Source organism: Pipra filicauda, unplaced genomic scaffold, assembly GCF_003945595.2.
Source record: "Pipra filicauda isolate LSUMZ 115617 unplaced genomic scaffold, ASM394559v2 scaffold651_size339498_pilon, whole genome shotgun sequence".
NCBI classification, from domain to species: Eukaryota; Metazoa; Chordata; class Aves; order Passeriformes; family Pipridae; genus Pipra; species Pipra filicauda.
In genome coordinates, this window is record NW_024104811.1 from 255247 (window position 1) to 276993 (window position 21747).

The 21747-nt window shown below is 62.6% G+C and overlaps 2 protein-coding genes across 9 annotated transcripts in view; one reads left to right on the plus strand and one right to left on the minus strand.

The window, feature by feature from the left end:
* CTNND1 (catenin delta 1) overlaps window positions 1-15311 on the plus strand; it is a 28940-nt gene extending 13629 nt beyond the window's left edge. For 2 of the 8 annotated variants that reach the window (XM_039388468.1, XM_039388467.1), the window contains exons 2-20: window positions 208-329; window positions 1140-1454; window positions 2514-2585; window positions 2861-3019; window positions 3236-3768; window positions 7055-7518; window positions 7617-7800; window positions 8044-8161; window positions 8574-8727; window positions 9115-9132; window positions 9393-9461; window positions 10609-10736; window positions 11158-11308; window positions 11506-11698; window positions 11806-11920; window positions 12504-12591; window positions 12944-12991; window positions 13127-13224; window positions 13367-15311. In XM_039388468.1, coding sequence (XP_039244402.1) covers window positions 1260-1454; window positions 2514-2585; window positions 2861-3019; window positions 3236-3768; window positions 7055-7518; window positions 7617-7800; window positions 8044-8161; window positions 8574-8727; window positions 9115-9132; window positions 9393-9461; window positions 10609-10736; window positions 11158-11308; window positions 11506-11698; window positions 11806-11920; window positions 12504-12591; window positions 12944-12991; window positions 13127-13224; window positions 13367-13474 — 2895 coding nt within the window. In that variant the 5' untranslated portion in view covers window positions 208-329; window positions 1140-1259 and the 3' untranslated portion in view covers window positions 13475-15311. Of the gene's footprint in view, window positions 1-51; window positions 330-1139; window positions 1455-2513; window positions 2586-2860; window positions 3020-3235; window positions 3769-7054; window positions 7519-7616; window positions 7801-8043; window positions 8162-8573; window positions 8728-9114; window positions 9133-9392; window positions 9462-10608; window positions 10737-11157; window positions 11309-11505; window positions 11699-11805; window positions 11921-12503; window positions 12592-12943; window positions 12992-13126; window positions 13225-13366 lie in introns of those variants that run through there. The other 6 variants (XM_027717995.2, XM_027717997.2, XM_039388469.1 and 3 more) reach the window with 6 other exon arrangements.
* Window positions 15312-15800: 489 nt separating this feature from the next.
* LPXN (leupaxin) lies at window positions 15801-19080 on the minus strand. Its single transcript, XM_039388472.1, has 9 exons — window positions 19068-19080; window positions 18169-18281; window positions 18014-18063; window positions 17647-17737; window positions 17429-17572; window positions 17172-17345; window positions 17019-17100; window positions 16687-16835; window positions 15801-16609 (listed from the first exon to the last, which is right to left on the minus strand). The coding sequence occupies exons 1-9, from the start codon at window positions 19078-19080 to the stop codon at window positions 16343-16345; spliced, it is 1083 nt and encodes a 360-aa protein (XP_039244406.1). The 3' UTR covers window positions 15801-16342.
* Window positions 19081-21747: the final 2667 nt, after the last annotated feature.

The window sequence follows — 21747 nt, forward strand, 5'->3', positions numbered from 1 at the left end:
TCCGCCTCTGCCGGGGGTGCCGGGGTCTCCGTGGAGCTGTGGGAGCAGGGCAGCCTTTGCCACCCTGCCGGCCGTCCCAGACACTGCTCCATCCCTCCGAGGGGAGGGGGTGGGACAGAGGCGCCCCTTTCCCGGTTCTGTGCCCGCCCTGCCTTCTGTTTGGGGTTCCCGCGTGTGATTTTTGACCTGCTCCCGCTGTCCCTGCAGAGCTCTCTTCCCTCCTGCTTCCTCACTGTGGTGGCTGGGCTGTTTCTCCCATGACTCTCTGCGTCTAGATCTGGCTGTCCCCGTGCCTTTGCCAATCAAACCTGAACTTCCTCCTCTGACAGGTCTGTATGGAAGAATATTGCCTTTCTCTACCGAAATGTTGATTGCGGCTCACTTGCTGTTCTCCTTTGGGAGGGGGTGTTGGAGGGGTCCAGGCCAATGCCCATCCCTAGGTCTGCGGGCTCAGGACCCCCTGGGGGGCTGCAGCCTGGAGGGTGGTGAGTTTTGGCAGCAGTCACGGGGGCTCATGGGGTCCCCTTTAGGGGGATCCCGTCCCATTTCATCCCCTTTCCTGCGTAAGGAAGGAGCTGTGGAGCCAGGGCTGTCTCCCCACCATTTATCACACCAGGGAGGAGGGAACAGATAAGTGACACAGCCCTCTCCCTCCACCCTTCCCTGAAGGAAGCAGTGGGATGTGGGTCACTTCTCGTTCTCCGGGAGTGTCCCCTGCCCTGCCCCAGGGATATGCCCTCCCCTCCTGCACTGCACTTGCAGCTTTTCCTTGCCCCTGAGCTTTTCCTGCGGCCTGAGGAGGACCCTTGTGGGAAGAGAGAACCCCTCAGCCCACAGCAGCTCTTCCAAACCCAGCTCAGCCCCAGCTGTTGGGTGTGCTGGGGGGACCTTCTGTCCCCACAGTGCCACTTTTCCAAGCTTAAATGCTGGGGCAGTTTGCATCTGAGTCCTGCCCAGGGCTGTGCTGCTCCAGGACCCTCTTGCCAGCTCTCTGGTGATGGGTGGGAGTGGGTGTTAATGCCATAAGATTTTTTTTTTTTTTTTTACTTTTCCCTTGTTCTGAGAATCTGTCTTAACGAAATCAGTCTCTTCTGACCGCTCTTCTCTCTCCTCCTTTTCCTCCCCCAAATCACGTGCAGTGAAGAGAGGGGCTCCTGCCCCTTCTGGGTCACTTTTCCTCCCCTCACCTTGACTCCAAGCCGCCTCCGCTCGTGCGTCCCCGCGCCCCCCGCCCTGCCTGCCCCGGGCACCCGTCACCCATGGACGACTCGGAAGTGGAGTCGACCGCCAGCATCCTTGCCTCTGTCAAGGAGCAGGAGGCACAGTTCGAGAAGCTGACCCGGGCCCTGGAGGAGGAACGGCGCCATGTCTCAGCCCAGCTGGAGCGAGTCCGGGTCTCCCCACAGGACGCCGGGCCGGGCTTGGCCAACGGCACGCTCACCCGGCGGCACCAGGTAAAACACCCCCTCGCCAGAGCGGGGGCAGAGGCTCCCGGAGCCCCCAGCCGTGTCAGTCCTGCCTCGGAGGGGGCAGCTTCCCGCCTTTGGCCCTCCCTGGACGCGGGAGGTGGAGGAAGGCTCGGCCGGTCCTGTGACACTGGTGTACCGGAGTCGATCTGGGGGTGTGCCGACCTCCCTCGGCAGCCAGAGCCTTCGGGGGTGGAGGTGCCAGCCAGCCTGGAGGGTTTTGATGCCAGGCGGGCTCTGGTCTGGTTTTGTGAAGGTCAGAGGTGTGCTGTGCTCGGTTCCTGGGCATCTCTGCTCCCCATCCCGCTCGGCTGCTTGGAGGGCGGCCGAAATGCAGATGCTGTGGGGGAACGTGTGTGTCTCCCTCTGTGTGATGATGGGCAAGGCCCTGGAGTCTCGGTCTGTCCCCACACAGCCAGACTGGGGCTGGGGGAAATCATCCCTACAGGGGCTGGAAACGTGGTTTCATCTGCCTTGGCTTGAGGTGTCTCCTGTTCTGACTTTCTCAGGCTCAGTCTTGGAGAGGGGTGCTCATAGGGCTGGTGTGTGGTGTTGTGCAGGAGGCAGGTGTCTTTCTGGCTGTGGTGCCAGGAGAGCCGTGCGGGGCAGGGCAGGGTGGGCAGAGGAAGGAGGAGTGCGAGTGTCAAACAGCAGCACCCTGTGATCAGCCGCTGAGCGCCCGCGTGGTTCCCTCTGGCCCCGGGGGGGCCTCTGGGGTGTCACTGGTGGCTCCTGCATCAGAACATGTGGAAGGTGTCCAGGGCCCTGCTGGGGAGCAGGGAAGTGTCGTGGCCATTCCGTCGGGAGTGTGTGGGCATCGTGGGAGAGCTGGGATGTCTGGAGGGGGCTGAGTGGCGTGTCCTCCCGCTCTTCCCCGGGCTGGCATGGGGGTGGTTTGCTGCACGTGGCACAGACCCCCGAGGAGCGTGTTTACGCCCCTGGGAGTTCACCCTGTGAGGTGCAGGAGATGGGCTGCTTGGAGCCCAGAAGGGAAGCAGGGATGGACATGTGGGAGGTCAGTCTGGTAACGGGCCTGCTGTGTTTCAGAACGGACGTTTCTTGGGCGATGCTGACCTGGAAAGGCAGAAGTATTCAGATCTGAAGCTGAACGGGCCACAGGTAAGGGGAGCTCGGCCCTCTGGCTGTGGGCAGCCTGCTTGCTGGGGGAGGGTGCAGGACAGTGCTCCAGTGTCCCTGTTCCAACTGGAAGAGGGCGGTTTGTGCTTCCAGTGTGGCCACCCTGGCTTGAAGGGGCTTCGGGCATGGGGTTGCTGGTACCTCCTTCCAAGAGGATATCGGAGCTCCCTGTGAGGAGGGAGATCTCTCATCCAGCGGACTCCAGGGAGGTCCAGGTTGGTGATGGGGCCTCCCTGCCTGTCGCTTTCTCCCCTCAGGACCACAGCCACCTCTTGTACAGCACAATCCCCAGGATGCAGGACCCGGGCCAGATCGTGGAGGAGACGTACACCATGGAGGAAGACCCGGAAGGGGCCATGTCAGTCGTGTCTGTGGAGACGTCAGATGATGGGACAACCCGGCGTACGGAGACCACGGTACGGGCCTGGGGAGAGCGTGGCGGGACAGGGCATGGCTGGGGACCATGATGGCTGTCTGCCAGCGGTGTCTGACAGCCTGCTGTGCCACGAGCTGAAACAGGGGGAGAAATGTGCCTGAAGTAAAGTGCTGGGCTGGCAGGGGAATCCGGGGATGCAGGGCTGTGGCGAGTTCCCTTATGGGAGCGTGTCCTGCACGCGTGTCACCCCCTCCAGGTGAAGAAAGTGGTGAAGACCGTGACCACCCGGACAGTGCAGCAGGTGCCGGTGGGGCCCGACGGGCTCCCTTTGGAAACCTCCCCCGTCACCAGCAACTACGTCCAGACCATGGACAGGAACTTCCGCAAGAACGGCAACGGGGGCCCCGGCAGCTACCTGAGCCAGGCAGGCACGGCCACCCTCCCTCGCAACTACCACTACCCCGACGGCTACGGCCGCCCCTACGAGGACGGCTACCCGGGCAGCGACCACAGCTACGGCAGCCTGTCCCGCGTCACCCGCATCGACGAGCGCTACCGTCCCTCCATGGACACCTACCGCGCCCCCAGCCGCCAGGACATCTACGGCCCCCAGCCCCAGGTGCGCGTCGGGGGCAGCAACATGGACCTCAACCACTTCCACCCCGAGCCGTACGGCCTGGAGGACGACCAGCGCAGCGTGGGCTTCGAGGACGTGGACTACGGGCTCATGTCCGACTACGGCACGGCCAGGAGGGCGGGCACCCCCTCGGATGCCCGGCGGCGGCTCAGGTACGTGGAGCAGGAGGCTCTGGGCTGCTGGGGGGTGCTGTGGGGTCCATTGAACCTCGTGCTCCTTGGAGGAGGGAGGATGGTGGACACAACACGGTGAGGTGAGTCACAGGCGGCTCATGCGGGAGAAAACTTGCATCCGCTTCTAATTGTCTGCTTAATTGGTGGTTAAACCCGGGTGCTAATTGAGCCGGTCCTCCTGCAGCGAGGAGTTCCACTGGGCAGCTGGATGTAGCTCCGGGCCCTTCCCTCTGTGCCACCTGGCTGGTCTGTCTGTGCGCCAGCCCGGAGTATCCCACTGTATCATCACCCTGCTGTGCAGGTCTGCAGCAGCCCCGTGATCGTGCTCTCCCCGAGCCAAGGGCAGCCTCAGGGAGGGGAGCTGAGCCCAGGCTGGGGTGAGCAGGACTCAGCCCCACGGTGCCCCAGGAGTGTTCCTGGTTCCTGCACAGCCCGACCCTGCTGCAGGGCAGGGCGGGAGAAGCTGCTCAACCTGTTTGGCAGCAGCAGCAGTTTCTCCCCTCATGTGTGTCTGTGGCGATGGCGGCTCCCCCAGCCTGGTTGCAGAGCACCTGCCCTGCCATGCTGTGCTGCCTTTGGGGGCTGGAGGAGGGTCCTGGTGGTCCTTCCTGCCCTGCCAGGCACCTGGGAATGTCCCCTGCCTGAGGCCATGACTCCTATCCATTGGTCTCCCGTGCCAGCTGTCTCCTACACAGGCGCTGTTCTGCTCCCTTCCCTGCTCCCGGCTGGGCTGTCAGGCAGGGTTTGGGCAGGTGCTGGGGGGTGGCTCCAGGGATGGGGAGGTAGGAATGGAGCAAGGGGCTGAGCCAGGCTCCTGGAGATGGGGAGGGGACGATCTCGGCAAGCTGGGATGGATGTGCACCTCCTGAGTGCCCCAGTGTGGGCCCAGCCAGGCAAGTAAGGCTCAGCGCAGGCTGCCTGAGCTCCTGGGACATAAACCAGAGGCAACCTGGGGCAGAGGAGGCTCTGGCCATCCCCTGTGGAGATCTGCCCCATCTAGGCACTGTGAATCCACGCTGGCTCCTGGCTGCTGAAGGGGAGAGCAGCTTTGTCTGTCCTTGTGGCTGGTGCCAGCACGAGTGCTGCGGGGCTGTGCCGAACCAGTCGGGGCGGTTGCTCACCCAGGTGGATTTCCCCGGCCACCTCGCTTTGTGCAGCTTGTGCCGGCTGGAGGAGGGCAGGCAGGGCTGCTCCAGGCTTCTGCCTTCTCGGGCAGCCTGGGAGAGGCCAGCTCTGGCAGTTTTGGGCATGTGGCCGTCACATCTCGCCCCTCAGTGAGCACCTTGGGCAGGAGGGGTTACACAGGTGTGTTCCACAGAGGCTCTGGCCTGCGAACCTTCCCTGGGCTGTGCCCTGCCCAGCACCCAGCCCTCCCTGTGTGGCCTTTGAGACCACGAGCCCTCTTTGCTGGGCTGGAAGGTGTCTGTGCTCCTGCCCCTCCAGGTCCTGGAGGAGGGGAGTTACAGGAGCCAAGTGCAGGAGCTGCAGCCGGGTGGGAGACTTGGGGACCTGGGTCCAACAGAGCAAGGAGGTTCCGCTTCCAAGGACAACCCTGTTGGGGATGTCAGCTTGTCCTGCGGGGGCAGTGCAGGGTATGAAGGATGGGTTGGTGGGCCCCTGGGCCGGCTCTCCCTCCCCGGGCAGGCAGATAAAGATCACAGCAATCTGTGGAATCCAGGCACTGTTGAGATTGGCTTGTCCCCCACCTTCTCAGTTACCATCCACACTCTCTGCCCAGCTTGCTGGAATGGGAGCAGGGAGAGCAGCGTCCCCCCTGCCTCAGAGATGTTTGTCTTGAGCAGGGGCCTGGCTGTTAATGACTTCCTTCGGGGAGGCAGCTGGCCAGGAACTCTGGAGCAGAAGGAGTGCCCTGAGCCCAGGGATGCAGCGAGTGCTGGCTGCCATCAGCCACAGAGAGCGCCTGGTCCCTGCCCTGGGGCTCTTCCCAGAGCTCCCTCTGCAAGGGAGGAGGGAAGGGGGGTGCTTCCCCTCCCTGACAGCCCCATCTTGCCTGGAGGGGCACTGAGACACTCACGGTGGGACAGGGGCTTCCATTCAGGGAGTTAGTCTTGGAAAGGGAGCGGGATCGGCTGCCAGCCCTGCTGGCAAGTGTCAGTGGCTTGCTGGCAGCACTGGCACGTGGCTGTGTCTGGTGGCTTTGGCAAGTTCTGTACCACAAGATGTAGGTAGGGAAGTGGTGGCAGGAGCAGGACCTGCCACCCATCGTGTCAGACCTTTCCCTGCCTGTGCCTGGTCTGGGAGCTCAGAGGTTGCTGAGCAGCCCCTGGGGCAGGTGTGAGACGGAGGGTGGAAACCTCTCCTTGGGTCTTATCTGAGTGTCCTCAGTGCCCTGGCACAACAGGGGCAAGAGTCGTCCCCTCCCATCTCCTTCTGTTGGAAATCACTGGATTCCTCTGCCCGGGTGGGAGAAGGATTATATTGGCAGTGACTGCAGAAATAGGGGAGAATCAGGGGTTTTGTGAGGTGTGTGCCACGGGCTGTTCAGTGTCACTTCAGCATGGGGGGCAGTAGTTGCACTTTGAGCTTCCATGTGCTTGCTGGGGCTCATTCCCAGCGCTGCCAGTCTGAGGGTGAGCTGCTCCTGGCCGGGGTGAGGGTGTGGGACCAGGGCTCTTCCCTGGGCCCGAGCCAGGAGCCACGAGGTTGATCCCTGGAGCCCAGGTGTCTCTTGGTGCCTGTCCCTCAGGCAGTTAGCACACTTTGCCTCCAGGGCTGGCTCCTGCCTGTGCCCTGGGGCTGGCTCCTGCCTCCACAGGCATCAGACCAGGATCCAGCTTCATCCCTTCTGGTGGGTTGGAGGAAAAGGTGATGAAAAGGGCTGGAAATTTCTTCCTCCTCTTTCGGTCCTGGATCAGACCTGAAGGTCTGGCTGTGAACAATTCCTTCTGCCTCTGACCATAGAAGATAAGATGGAAAACTTGGTGGGAAAGAGAAGTAAATCCACCGCTAACCAGCTGATGTAAAAATGATTGATTTAGGGCCTACGTGTAAAAATGGAATCTGCAAAGTAGGTCGAAAAGCTGGGAAAATGTGAGAACTGGACAGCTTAGTTGACGAAACGAGAAGGAATTACGGTCCGAAGGGGCAGAACTTATTTTGAGGAACAGATGTAATTCCGGAGGATTGGCGTGAATAGATGTAGGAACAAATCCTTCAAGGCTGTCACAGGGGGATAAGCAAGGAGCTTACGAGGAGCTCCAGCAAGGCCTGGGCGTGTGCTGACGCCCGCCGCCCTCTCTCCTAGGAGCTACGAAGACATGCTGGTGGACGACGTGGCCCCGGACCGGTACTACTGGGCCCCGCTGGCCCAGCACGAGCGGGGCAGCCTGGCCAGCCTGGACAGCCTGCGGAAGGGAGCTCCGGCGCCGGGGAACTGGCGCCAGCCGGAGCTGCCGGAGGTGATCGCCATGCTGAGCTTCCGGCTGGACGCCGTCAAGTCCAACGCGGCCGCCTACCTGCAGCACCTGTGCTACCGCAACGACAAGGTGAAGACGGAGGTGCGCCGGCTCAAGGGCATCCCCGTGCTGGTGGGGCTGCTGGACCACCCCAAGAAGGAGGTGCACTACGGCGCCTGCGGGGCCCTCAAGAACATCTCCTTCGGCAAGGACCAGGACAACAAGATCGCCATCAAGAACTGCGACGGCGTGCCCGCGCTGGTGCGCCTGCTGCGGAAGGCCCACGACATGGACCTCACGGAGGTCATCACAGGTGACGGCTCCGGGCGGGGCGGGACGGGCTGGTGGTGCCGCGGGCGAGGTCTGCGGTCGGGGTCTCCGAGCGCTCACCTCGCGCCTGCGGCGTTGCAGGGACGCTGTGGAACCTGTCCTCGCACGACTCCATCAAGATGGCCATCGTGGATCACGCGCTACACGCTCTGACCGACGAGGTGGTCATTCCCCGCTCCGGCTGGGAGCGGGAGCCCAACGAGGACTCCAAACCCCGCCACATCGAGTGGGAGTCGGTGCTCACCAACACCGCCGGCTGCCTTAGGTATGGGAGAGCCCTGGCCTGGGTCTGGGCTGCAACGCTCCTTCCTGGCTGTTCCTGGGACTGCCAGAGCTCTTGGAGCTCTGTGGAGACAGCTGCTGGTGATGCAGACCTTGATTTCGGAGCAGTTTCCCTCACTGAGGGGAGCTACAAGAGCCTTTTTCTCTCTTGAGCTCTGTGGGGTGCGGGCTGCCCCTCGCCTGCCCTCAGCTGCCCCTGCCATGACGTTTCTCTCCTACCTGCCAGGAACGTGAGCTCGGAGCGGAGCGAGGCCCGTCGGAAGCTGCGGGAATGTGACGGGCTGGTGGACGCCCTGATCTACATCGTGCAGTCCGAGATCGGCCAGAAGGACTCAGACAGCAAGGTACCACGGTGGGGCTGGTGTCGGGGAAGGGAGAGCCTGTTTGGGGTGTACCTGGCACTGTTGGAGCAGTCTGGCACTCACCCTGCAGTTTGGGATAGGAATGTTGGCCCCCCAGCAGGGGTCTGCTTGTCCCTCACCCCCAAACCGCTGTCCCCTGGCTCAGGGCTCTTTGATCTACCTGGATGAGGTGCTGGCTTGAATTTTCCTTGGCCCTTTCGTGCTTATGGCAGAGAGGGTTTTGGCCCACGGGGTACGAGCTCATGCCTGCAGCACTGGTCGTGCCAGCTTTGGGATGGGGTGTGCTCCATCCATCTGGGATGAAGCTGCACATCCTCCTGGACGCCGGGTGCTGAGCCCTCGCTCGGAGACTTGGGGTGCTGCTCCCAGTCAGACACTCTGGTTCTCTCCCCAGCTGGTGGAGAACTGTGTGTGCCTGCTGAGAAACTTGTCCTACCAAGTGCACCGGGAGATCCCCCACGCCGAGCGCTACCAGGAGACTCCCCTGGTCCCTGCCAACAACGCCGGGCCCCACGCCGCCAGCTGCTTCGGTGCCAAGAAGGGCAAAGGTTTGTGGGCCAGCAGCGGCAGGGAGGGAAGGGATAGGGACAGCCCTGCTGCAGCACGTCTGGAGGGTGGCCTGGGGTCTCTGTGCTCCTACTTGGGCATCTCACATGGAGCCTAAACTGCAGCTTTCTCCGGGGGTGCAGTGGTCCCTGGCTCTGGGAGCTGCTGCTTGGCTCGCCCGAAGCGTTTGGCACAGGCTGTGCTGGGTGTCTCTGGTGGTGGGATGGTGATGGCTACGTGTCCACTAACTCCACGCCTTCCCTTTTCTCCTGTGTTGCCCCTTCCCCTTCCCTTCGCTTTCTTGCCAAATGATCTGCCCCATGACGCTGTCGGCACCTCTCTCCTCCTGCCTCCCCCCTCTCCTGTCCTTCTCTCCGCCTCACCAATAGACGAGTGGTTCTCCAGAGGTGAGTGCGCTCTTGGTTTTACTTTTTTCCATGGTTCGATTGGGTGCTTTCTCCAGCTCTCTTTGTGTGTCCCCCCCCCCATCCCCTGCTGGGCACATTCTGCCTGCAGTGTGGCTAATGCCCCCAGTGCCCCCTCCTGGGACGTGCTGGTCGCTTGGCTTCAGCCTCTGGGCTTGTTCCTGCAAGTGGCAAAGAGCTGGTGGGCTGAGGTGGGTGGGGAGAGGAGGAATCTCACGCCTCTCCACTTGCCCTTTTTGAAGGTAAAAAGCTCCCAGAAGACCCTGGTGCCGACACAGTGGATTTTCCCAAAAGAACAACTCCTGCCAAAGGTGTGTTCCTTGGATGATTTGCCTTGGGTGTTAGGGCAGCTCTTCCCCCAGCGAGCCTCTCCAAGGGGCAGAGGTTGGTCTTGGAGCAGGAATGTTCCTGGCTACCCAAAGGCCTGTTAAAACTACGAGCTCTGCCAGCAGTTGTGAGGATGCTCGTGCATAGAGGAGGTCAGTGCTGGCTCAGGACAGGCTTCAGAGGGAACTATTGCCCCAGGGGCTGAGGGGCAGCAGAGTGACACAGCCCTCTGTGATGGTCTCAGACTTCCAGCACAGTGGCCTTCTTACCCGCTCTTCTCTCCTGGGCACGAAGAGCAGGCAGGATTTAAAGCCAAAATCTCTGCCTTTAGTGTTCTCCAGCATGAGCGTGAGGAAGGGTCGTTCCACAAAAAACCTCTGGGGACAAGCATCCTGCTGCCAGTGAATCATAGGCCAAGCAGTGAGCACTAGCCCAGGGCTTGAGTTCAGCTCCTCCTGCCCCCAAAGCACCCTGTGGTTCCCAGGAGGACCCCAGTGCTCCTGGGGCTACAAAGATTTGAGCCAGAGGAACCAAAGGAAACTTAGGGCAGGCCTGAGCTTGTGAGCAGCTCAAATACATGGTGGTGGTGGCTCCTTAGGCTGACCTGAGCTGTGGGAAGAGTCAGCTCCCATCTCTGGTGGAAGACTGAGGAAGCACCTGCTCTGACTTTGGGGCCATCCCTCAAGGCAGGGGAGGACAAGATGGAAAACCCGGCCTTGCACCTACGAACTGCAGCCTTAGTGCTGCTTTACAAGTCACTTCTGGGCATGTTGCCATGGAAAAGAGTTGATGCTTGAATGCCTGACCCCTGCCTGTGTGCTGGGGGCCTGGGCCCTCGCTCCCTGAGGGTGAGGGGTGCTGGTGGGCACAACTTGGGGTGTTTCCCAAGTTTCTCCCTTTGGAGCTGCAGTGTTGTGTTGGGTGCCGTGGGTGGCAGCTGTGGTGTCCCTGATCCCAGATCTGGTACCCTGGGGCAGCCCCTCTGTGCCAGGTATCCTGCCTCCAGGATAGAAGGGTAGAAGCTTCTGGGTAGAAGCTTCCAGCCTTGTCTGGCCAGCAGTGCTCCCTTGGATGAGTCAGGTGCTGGTGGATCCCTGGGGTAAGCGCTTCCCACCCGTGTTCTCCTGGCAGGCTACGAGCTCCTCTTCCAGCCAGAAGTGGTGAGGATATACATCTCCCTCCTGAAGGAGAGCAAGACTCCGGCCATCCTGGAGGCTTCGGCGGGAGCCATCCAGAACCTGTGTGCTGGCAGCTGGACGGTGAGTGCCCCTGGAGCTGGCTGTGTCCAGGGAAGGGGCCCGGGGAGCTGGGAATACCGCCAGTGGTGTGGGCAGTGGGACCGTGGATGCCATCCCGGGCTGTTCCCTTCCTGCGTGGCCCCAGGAGCCACCATCCCACGGCACAGCCCAGGTGTGCACGGGGTCCCCCGTGCTGCGAAGGGCTCTGTGCTCACTGCCAGCTGCCTGTGCCCTCCTGGGGGCAGGGAATGAAGATAATAACCTGCATTACCTCGGTGTGTATGCAGAGACCCTCTGGGAAGCCTGGCCTGTCCCCTGAGGGGGCCCTGGGGTGGGAGCGGGCTCTGTGGGTGCAGCAGGCCCCTGATGCCCGTGGTGAGGGGGGCTGCCAGGGTTGGTACCCAGCCCCGGGTGACCCGGGGGTGCTGTCCCTGCCCCGCAGTACGGCCGGTACATCCGCTCGGCGCTGCGCCAGGAGAAGGGGCTCTCTGCCATCGCCGACCTGCTGAGCCACGACAGCGAGCGCGTGGTGAAGGCGGCGTCCGGCGCCCTGCGCAACCTGGCCGTGGACCTGCGGAACAAGGAGCTGATCGGTGAGCACAGCTCTGCACACCCACCCCGGGCCGGGCGGGAGCGTCCTGCCCTGCTGAGGGAGCGTGTGGGCACACATCAGCCCAGCCTCTGCCCGCTGCTCCTCTCGAGAGCAAATGGGCCGCCCGTCACCTTCCGCGCTGGTTTTCCCAGCAGTCCTGTTCTTTCTTGCTCATGCCCAGCTCTTTCCCCTTCCCAGGCAAGCACGCCATCCCCAACCTGGTGAAGAACCTGCCTGGAGGCCAGCAGACCCCTGCCAAAAACCTCTCTGAGGACACGGTGGTGTCCATCCTCAACACCATCAACGAAGTGATCGTGGACAACCTCGAGGCCGCCAAGAAGCTGCGGGAAACGCAGGGGATTGAGAAGCTGGTGCTGATCAACAAATCTGGGTAGGTGCTGCTCAAAGGGTGATGCCAAGGGGTGGAGAGGGCCTTCTCCAGCAGCCTCCCCTGGGCTGTGACCGTTTCCAAACGTCTCTTCCTTCCCCTCTTCCCAGGAACCGCTCAGAGAGAGAAGTCCGAGCAGCCGCCCTCGTCTTGCAGACAGTCTGGGGCTACAAGGAGCTGCGGAAGCCCCTCGAGAAGGAAGGCTGGAAGAAGTCAGATTTCCAGGTGTGGGGATGCCCTGTGGTGGCTGGGGTAGGCGGTGGGGTCCTGCAGCAGGGAGAAGGGTGTTCCTGGAGCTCAGCAGGACCAGTTTGCAGCCCTTGGCCTTGCTGGTGGGACTGGGCACCCACAGAGGTGTCCCCTGTGCCTCAGGGGAATGTCCCTGTGCCTCAGGGGAATGTCCCTGCTCCTCAGCTGATGGCCAGCAGGAAGGCTCTGCTGAGGACACTCTGAAGTGTCACACCCTGTGTCCCACACCAGCGTGTGGCTCCACAGGCAGGAATTTTGTCACCCTAAACTCTGCCATGGCAGTGCTGAAGAACAAGGTTCTCCTGGGCTCAGTTTCTTTCCCAAAAGCAGGGACTACCCATTTTCCTGGAGTGCTGGGCACTGCCCCAGTCCAGGCAGGGCCCCCTTGCTCTAATGGGGATGTGGTGGGGGCTCGAGCACCCTTTGGTTACTTTGAGCCCCTTGCTCAAGGGTTGTGGGAGAGCTCCTGGGTCCATCCTGGCGCTGTAGGGGTGGGATGTGCCAATGGGGAAGGAACATCTGGACCCAGGGTGTGACTGGTCACTGTCTGTTGCTATAGGTGAACCTGAGCAATGCCTCTCGGACCCAGGGAGGCAACTCATTTGATGACAGCACCTTGCCTCTCATCGACAGGAACCAAAAAACAGGTACGTGCCTGCCTTCAGCACCTGTGCCCGCCATCATCCCCCCACACCGTGTGGGTACCCAGGGCAGCTGGCCTTTGTCCCCTCCCTGCCCTTCAGCCCGGGCTTCCCTGGCAGCCACAGCTGCTCACACAGGGCCATCACCATCAGTTTGGGCCATAGCTGGCTTTCCTGGCCATCGAGGCCCTCAGTTTGGGCTTTAGGTGGCTCCTTGGGGTTGTCACTGGTAGGGCCTGTAGCGTCCTTGGGTCACAGAGCTGTGGCTGCAGCTGGGCCTGGGCTCCCCCAGCTGGGGCAGGTGGCAGTTCCTCCACGGCTCAGGGACTGTCCCTGACCTGCTCTCCTGTACTTGTAGATAAGAAATCCTCCCGGGAGGAGATCCAGATGAGCAACATGGGACCAGGTAGGAGAGGGACTGGAATGAGGGGCCTCTCGCCCCCTCAGTGTGCAGGGAGGGGGGCAGAGCTCACATCTCCTGTGGGGATGGGGCAGCCCTCCCTGGAGGCGACACAGCTGACTGTCCCCTCTCCTGCTCCAGACAACTATTCCACACTCAACGAGAGGGACCACAGCAGGACGCTGGAGCGATCCGGTGACCTGGGAGAGATGGAGCCGGTGAAGGCAGCGCCGCTGATGGTGAGCAGCTGTCCCTGACCAGGGAGGGGCACAGGAGATGCCACATCGCTGTCCTGGCTGGCAGGAGGAGGGGAGAGCTGGGCTCCCACAACTAACACCCCCCCCCGCCCCCTCGCCCCTACTAACCCCCGTGTGTCTGCAGCAGGAGGAGGAGGGGCAGGAGCCGCAGCCTGAGGTAGAGGAGGCGGAGGAAGAAGCTGCTGTGCTTTCCCCCGTGTCGGTATGTCCCGCGGTGTCCTGCCCAATCTGACAGTGGTGACAGATCCTGCTGTGCTGTTAGGGGTGCTTGGCCAGCCAAATCCTGCTCCCGTTGATCGATCTCTGCTGCCGTGGTGCCGCCTCCGCCGCTCGCTCCCGCCCCAGCCCTGCTAACGCCTCTCCCTCTCTCTCCACAGCAGAAGATCTAGCTGGCCTGCCCACCTCCGCTCCGTTTGGGTTGATAATATATTATATATATAAATATATAACTCTTCACGGTGGAATGGACCGACTTTTACCTTGTCTTACTGTTGGAATTTTTGCTGGACTCCTTGTGCCAACCATCCAGCCAAACCATGCCTGGGCTGGCTCCCCGGGGGCCACTCGGCCTCCTCTGGGCCTCTGCACCTCCCCGTCCCGGGACACCACGACTGAGAGCTCCTCCTCCCGTCCTCCACCACCACCTCCTTCCTCCCGAGGGGTAAAACCTCTTCCTGCCTGACTCTGCCGGATCAGCCGGCGTGGATGCTGCACAAGGACTCGGATCTCTGCCTTGACCAGGAGCTGCCTTCTCTCCCACGCCTTCCCCCTGCTGCAAGGCATCTGCAGGGACAGGGACTGGGACCTCACTCGCCGCCGCCTTGTTTTTGGTTTGGTTTCGTTGCCTATAGGATGTATTTTTTTCGTGCGGGATCACTCTTCAGCCAGGGACAGCACAGACATCCCTCCTCCCTGGGGGCTGCAGGACCGGGGTCCAGGGGCTGGAGCCGTGGTGGGGAGGGCGAGAGGAAGGACAGCCAGCAGCCAGCAATAACTTCTCTTGCTTTGCTCTAGACGAGGCTTTGGGGGGTGTGGGAAGGGGGATGTGGCTCTGGATCCTGCGGACGGGTCTGGATGGGGGAGCCCCAGCTCCCACCCGGTGCCTGTGTGAGGAGGATCCTTATGTGGGGAAGAGGGTCAGTGCTGGGGCGAGGGACGGGCCTCCCGGGGCGGAGGTGTGAGGGGTCCCTGCGGAGGGAGGAGACGCGGTAGGATTTTGGGGAGAGGGCTCGGGGTGTGCCGTGCCGGGCGGCTGGAGCCGGGACCCCCACGGCGCTGCCCCCCCTGACTTTCTCTTGACACGTGCCTTTCTTTTGCCACTGTGAAATAGCTGTTTGAATCGTACTGTCCGGCTGCTTCCCTGGGGAAGGGGAGTTCCCGGGGCTTCCAGCAGGGCTGAACTCCTCCCTTCCCCACCGGGAGCCTTCCCTGTCTGCAGTGGGGCTGGGAGCCTGTTTCTGGGGGGAACCCACCCCCCCTGCCCTTGCTGAGAGGGTTCAGGGCATTGCCATCCAGGCCTGGGGAGCCTGGGCTGCCACGGGAGCTGGGATGTGCTCCTCCTCCTCCTCTTGGCTGTGGTGCTGGGGCACACTGACGTGCTGTGATCTTCTGGGGGGCCCTGCTGCTCCCTGTGCAACTGGAAGTCTCTGTAGGAGGCTGCAAACTGGAGCAGGAGCCCTCCCAGCCCGGGGCTCCCCCCGGGAGGGGTGTGGGGAGGTGGCAGGGGCAGAGCTGGTGCCTTGCTCCTGCCTTGAATCTCCCCCCCCAGCACCAGCTGGGCCCTCCCTGCTTCCAGCCCCACCTCAGCTCGGTTGGGTTTTGTTCTGGGGTCTAACTCTTCTCTTTTCCTTTAAATATGTAAAACACTAATTCCTTTTTTAATTTTTAATTCTAAATGAACCAAAAAGACAGCGTCCCCCTCCTCTCCTCCTCGGCCCTGCTGGGGAGGGGGGCTAAGGAGGGGAGGAGGGGGAAGCACCAAGCCGTTCCTTGTCTGATTCCTGTGCACACTCTTGTAACGCTTTGAAAACAAAATGATTTTTTTATATAAATAAAGTTTTTAAAGTGTGTCGGTGTGCCTGCCCCCCCTGGCTGCACTCTCGGGTGTTTCTGGCTTTCCTGTTGGGAACAAGGGCCTTTTCCAGGACTCCCAAAGGTGTCGTTGTGTGACAAACCCTTTCTTGTCTGAGGGTGACACTTCCCAGCCCTCCCACCCTGCCTTGCACCTTTGTCCCCAAAGCCACCAGTGAGCAGAGCAAAGGCAGGACCGGCTGTTTTATTGCTTCAGGTCCAGGGGGCAATGCCCAGGATGTGTGGCTTGGCAGGGACAATGCCAGGAATGTCTTGAGAGAATGCGGGCAAGGAATGGTGCCTGGGATGCCTGGCACCAGCAAGGCTGGGACAGTTGGCTGGGTGGGACAAAAGGAGGCATATTGGGCTCAGCAGGGACAACGGCAGGGGTGTTGATAGTTGGGGACCATGCTGGGGACATGCAGGCTGGGGGTCAGAGGAGGAGTTTGGGGATACACAGGCTGGGGGTCAGAGGAGGAGCTTGTTTGGGGACATGCAGGCTGGGAGTCAGAGGAGGATTTTGTTTGGGGATGTGCAGGCTGGGGGTCAGAGGAGGAGTTTGTTTGGGGATGTGCAGGCTGGGGGTCAGAGGAAGAGCTTATTTGGGGACATCCAGGCTGGGGGTCAGAGGAGGAGTTTGTCTGGGGACACCCAGACTGGGGGTCAGAGGAGGAGTTTGGGGACACCCAGGGTGAGGGTCAGAGGAAGAGCTTGTCTGGGGACATACAGGCTTGGGGATCAGAGGAGGAGTTTGGGGGCACCCAGACTGGGGGTCAGAGGAGGAGTTTGTTTGGGGACATCCAAGCTGGGAGTCAGAGGAGGAGTTTGGGAACACCAGGCTGGGGGTCAGAGGAGGAGTTTGGGGGCACCCAGGCTGGGAGTCAGAGGAAGAGCTTATTTGGGGACATCCAGGCTGGGGGTCAGAGGAGGAGTTTGTTTGGGGACATCCAAGCTGGGAGTCAGAGGAGGAGTTTGGGAACACCAGACTGGGGGTCAGAGGAGGAGTTTGGGGGCACCCAGGCTGGGGGGCTCAGAGGAAGAGCTTGTCGTGGCAGGCCTGGCAGTACATCTTGTCTCCCCACTCGCGGAAGGTGCCTTTCTGCAGCCGGCCCAGGCAGTAGGTGCAGACGAAGTGCTCGGGGTGGTACTTGCGCCCCGCGGCCGTGATGCAGCGCCCGGTGACGGGGCGGCCGCAGCCGTGGCAGATGGTGCCCTGCCGCCGGTGGAAGTGCAGCTCGCAGTAGGGCCGACCCTCCAGCTCGAAGAAGGAGCCGCCGGAGAAGCCGCTCAGGCATTCCTGGGGGGAAGGAGACCGGGAAAGGCTGGCACGGCCTCAGGAACGCCGGGCAGGGCCACCCCGCCGCCCACACTCACCGTGCACACGAAGCACTCGGGGTGCCACACGCCCTGCAGGGCCGACAGGTAATTGTCCGTGACCGGGCGCTCGCAGCCCTGGCATTTGGGGGCGAACATGGCCAGGAAGTCCTGGCGGCAGTAGGGCTTCCCGTTCCTCTCCAGGAACCCTGCGGAGAGGGGATCGGGATGGGCACCCACCGGGGGGGTGGGCAGAGGGCATGGATGTGGGCTTGCCCGGGGTAGGAGGCAAGGGAAAGACCGTGGAGGGATGTCAGATGGGGCGGTAGGTGTGAGGGCAGGGGCTACCTGGGGTGGGGGCAGGTCTGCCACGCCCGTCCCCTGGGACATACCCTCGTCCCCGAAGACCTTCCCGCAGTGGGCGCAGAAGAAATGCTCGGGGTGCCAGGTCTGGTCCAAGGCCGTGAGGACTTTCTGCGGGAACAGGTGAGGTGAGGCGGCCGGCGGTGACAGGGGGTGGCGTGGGAGCACAGGGGGGGATTTACCTCGCGGATGGTGCCGGCACAGTAGGCGCAGCGGGGGGAGAAGGCCTGGTGATAGTCCTCCTCGCAGAACGCCCGCCCGCCCTGCTCGAAGAAGGGCTGGCTGTCCAGCCCCTGCCCGCAGCGGGCACAGGTGAAGTGCTCGGGGTGCCAGGTTTGGCCCAGGGCTGTGAGCACCTGTGAGAAGGCGGGGGAGGCTGAGGGCAGCTCCGGGGGGATGCTGAGGGGAGGGGATGCCAGGACGGCGGCGGGGGGCTCACCTTGCCGGCGATGGGCTTGCGGCAGCCGGCACAGACCCCCGCGGGGGCGGCCGTGATGCCCAGCTCCTGCAGGTCCCGGGTCAGGCTGCCCAGCATGTTGTCCAGGGAGGGCTCTGCGGGCACTCCGGCCCCCTGCCCGGACAGCTGCCGGGGAGCAGGACGGTGAGGGCTGGGTGAAGGTCAGGCTCCCAACCCCCTTTCCCCAGGGCCGAGCTCACCTTGCTCTGCATGTGGCCCAGGTCGGCCAGGAGCTCATCCAGCTGCTGGGCGGCCGTCGTGGGTGGGGGCTGTGGGACCGGGATGGGGCTGCTGAACACGGTACAGGGGGGGTGGTGATGAGGTTTCCACTTTTTCTAGGACTGAGACCCCTCCAGCCCCACCAACACGGCCCTTTCCCAGAGAAAAGGCCCTTTCCCACTGCAGGGAACACGTAGCCCAGCCCTTACCCCAGCAGGGATGCAGGGTACAACCTGCCCCACCTTGCAGAAAGACCTATTTTTCAGGCATTGACGTGACCCCAGGTGGCACATCCCAGCAATGAGTGGGCACCCCCAGATGGCTTTGCCCTCCCATGGCCATTTTTACCTGTACACTGTCTCCAAATCCTTTCCCAGAGACTGAGCCTGAGGCAGCAGCTGCACCTGGGAGGACAAACCCTTGCAGCCAAGCTCCCCTGGCAGCTCCATCACGAGCTGAGGGGATCTGTGCTGAGGCCTCTGTACCTTTTGGGCTGCTGAGGCAGGAGGCTCAGAGCCACGGGGGGCAGGTGGATCCTGGCAGGAGCTCGGTCCCTGCCACACAGGGTCCTTGGAGGCCTGGAGGGAGCTCTGCTCCAGTTCTGCCAGCAAAGCATCTGCACAGAGAGACCCTCCCCTCAGGCACCACAGCCACTGGCTGCCCACCCTGCTGCCACCCCCTTGGGAGGTCTTGTATGACTTCCAAAATCCCAGGAGCAAAAGGAGCATCCCAGCAGGCTCTGCAGGGCAGGTGCCAGTGCCCTGAGGGCACCCAGATCCCCATCCCCAGTGCAGGATGTGCCCGCCACTTCCTGCAGCCTTCCTGGAGTGTGGGCACTGCTGGCAAAGGGTCCTGCCCCTGCACACCACCCCTGACCTGCCAAGGAACATCCACCAGCCCTTCACTTCATCCAGCACGAGCCCTGGAAGGGGAGGGCTCAGCCTCGGTGGGTTCCAGAGTGCTGCTTCCCCCAGGAAGAGCCGAGAGCTTGTTCTTCCCAATTCTGTCTCGCCACCTTGGCCATCCCTCACATCAGGAAACGGGGAATGCCCCTCCCTCCCCACCATGGCACAGCTGCTTCCCCGCCCCAGGCCAGGGCCGGCTCCCAGCACCCCCAGAAGTTGTGCTGCAGTCCCGGGATTGCAGCGCTGCCATGGCCCATTTCCTGCTCTCAAGCTCGCTCCGTGTTTGGCCAAGCTCTTGCTCGACCACCCCATCAGCCCCCTGGGATGGGGGAGGCACTGCAGGGAGCCTGGCCCCATTGCTGCCCCCGTTGTTGCCCCCTTAGAGCATCCCCACCTGGCCCTGGGGGAGAGGAAGGACAAGGCTCCCCCCAGGCGCTGCAGGCACGGCCCCACGCCAAGCCTGGCTGCAGGACCGCCTCTGGAGCGGCCCAGCTTACCCAAATCCTCCATCCTGCCCTGGCACGGGGGCCCGGGGGCCGGGGCAGCACCCGCAGGGAGGTGAGCTGGCGCTCGGGGCCGTGCAGGCGCTCGGTTCCGGTGCCGCCTCCGCCCCCCGCGCCGGGTTGTGTCGCTCAGGGTTTCCCTTTGTGGGCTCTGCGCCTCACACCACGTGTGACGGGGCAGAGCTGGGGCACGGGGAGCCACAAACAGCCCCGGGCTGGGGCTGCAGAGGGAAGAAACTGGCCAGCGAGTTGTCCGAGGAGCTCTGGGTATAAACTGGGATGCTCTGGGAGCCGGAGCGCGGGTGTCCTGCAGAGCCAGGCCTTTTCCAGAAGCCACTGGCCACGTGTGCCGAGGGATGGCATCCCTGTGACGGTGTGACAGAGCAGTGCCTTTTGGGGAACGCTACTGCAGCCTCATCTTGGATTTCCAGGTAAGAGCAAATGCCCTTTGGGCAGAGAAATCCCCTGGGAGTGGCCAGTGGATGTGGGAACAGCTCCGAGGGACTGGTTCATAACCTGGGGGGCTGGTCTGTCGTCCCCTCTCAGTGCCCCTGCCTCCCCAGCGTGGCTGGGGGGGGGTTAATGCCAGAGGTGGGTGCAGGGGATGTGCACGTGGCTTGGTGTGTCCTTTGGGCTCTTGTTTGGGTGTTTGGAGGAGGCACCGCCCTGTAGGTGATGGATAACACCTCCAGCCCCTTGGTTACCAGCAAAGCTTCACCGTGCCCTGGCCTGGCTCCTCCTTAGTCCATCTCCCCGGGGGTTCAAGGGTGCCAGAAAAACCTCGGGAGCAAAGGCTGTGTGGCCAAGCGCGTCCTCTCGGCGGGGCCACGACCCCCGTGTGAGCGGGGAACCGCAGCATCCGGGGCCGCCGAGGCACGGCCGCTCCCACGGGCCGGGCTGACACCACCACGGCCCCGCTCCCAGGCTCTGCTGAGCCCGCCTGCACCCTCAGCTGGGCCGGGCTCGAGCCCCTCGAGCTGCCTCGGCGGGGTTCACTGAATTACTGACGCGTTAATTACCACGTCGGTGACGGCGCTTTTGTTCCCTGCCCGCAGCAGCGCCATCCAGCCCGGCGGCACCTCGGGGAAAGCCCCGCGGGACATTCACCGGGACGTGTTTCAGGGCAGGAATCCTGAGAGCCACCCAGAGACAAGCCGGGGCACTGCTGGTATCGCTCAGCCTTGCGTCAGGCGCTTCCCTCCCCGCACGCACCAGAACCTTCCTGCCTGCGGAACGTTTGGGGCTATTTTTAGCCTTCTCAGTGATTTACTCTCCCCGCTGGGGACTTGTGAGCCCGAGGGCACAGGAGGAGCCGGCGCTGGAACTCCTCATTGTAAAACTGCCCCTTATGAGCCCCTCGGAGGCAAAAGGCTGAGCTGCTCCCTGGCCACAGCTCTGCCCCCCTGCAGTGGCTCAACCAGAATTAAGCAACCCCAGCCTTGCCCGCAGAGGGGAAATCAGTCGTGACAATGACAAGAGCAGGTTGGTATCGGGCTGACAGAAAGCAGGACCCGGCCCAGGTCAGCAGCTGTGGGGAAGGTTTGTGCTGAGCCTCTTGCCTGGGTCTGGCAGGGACAGGAGGAATCCCCGTGCAAGTACCTCGAGCTTTGCTTTAACTTTCACAGGTTCCCCCCCCTTCCCTGGGCTCGGTGTCTTGCTCAGAGGAATAGGCACTTCACGGTGAGGTGGTTTATTAGAGGAACGGAGGAAGGGAGAGCTGGACACACCTTTGTCTTCTAGGAACACGAAACAGAGCTCAGGACTCGAAACCCGGGAGCAGAAGGAAGCGCGGGATAGCCGGAGCCCTCTTCCCTGGTGGGAACCGGTTCAGCAAACAGGATTTACCAGCTAAACGCCTCGGGCTCTTTGAACCCCGGTGATTTTTGCCGCCTCCGGAGAGAGGATGAGGAGCACCTCGCTCTGCTGCCGCGATGGGGCGCCTTTTCCAGAGGGGCGCTGTTTCCTTCCCGGTTTCCTTCCCCTGGGATGAACAGTGGACGTGGAAGCGGAGGAGCTTCCCATGCCCAGCCAGGGCAGCTCCCCCTGCTCGGCTCTTCCAGCCGCAGCCCGAGGGGGTGTCGCTCCCTCTCCATTCGCTCTGGCAGAGCAGGAACGGGCTGGGATACCGGCCACGCTCCCGTCCAGGACAGCGTGCGGGGGTCACGGCAGCGCTGTGGCAGCAGGGGTTTAGATCAGGGATGGGGATCCCTGGTGACCCGTGTAGAGGAATGAAGAGAAATCCAGCCAATTTAGCCAATATTTTCAAGGACTGGGGGGAAAGCTGTATTTCCTGGCCTGGGAATGTCACCCTTTGTTCTCCTGTCCTAGAATGTGAGTCAGATGTGTAAAATGGGGGTAAGGTCGGCCAAGCCACCCATTCCCGAGGAACCACGGCACAACCCCCTGCCCAACCCCACGCGCGGCTCCCGGCCCGGGGGATCAAGGGCGCACACGAGGGATCGCTCCAGGTCCCAGGGCACACCTGGACACTGAGGCTGCTTGGACCGGGACCCCGCTCCCGGCACCGGGCACAGAGCGGGGATCGGGACGCGGAACCGCATCACGGGGTTCCTTTGGGGAGGAACACGGGCTTTGCAGAACGCAGGGCCGGGTCCTGCCGCGGAGCCGGTCCCGGGGGTGCTGCCCAGGGGCCGTTCGGGGCAGGTGACGGGAA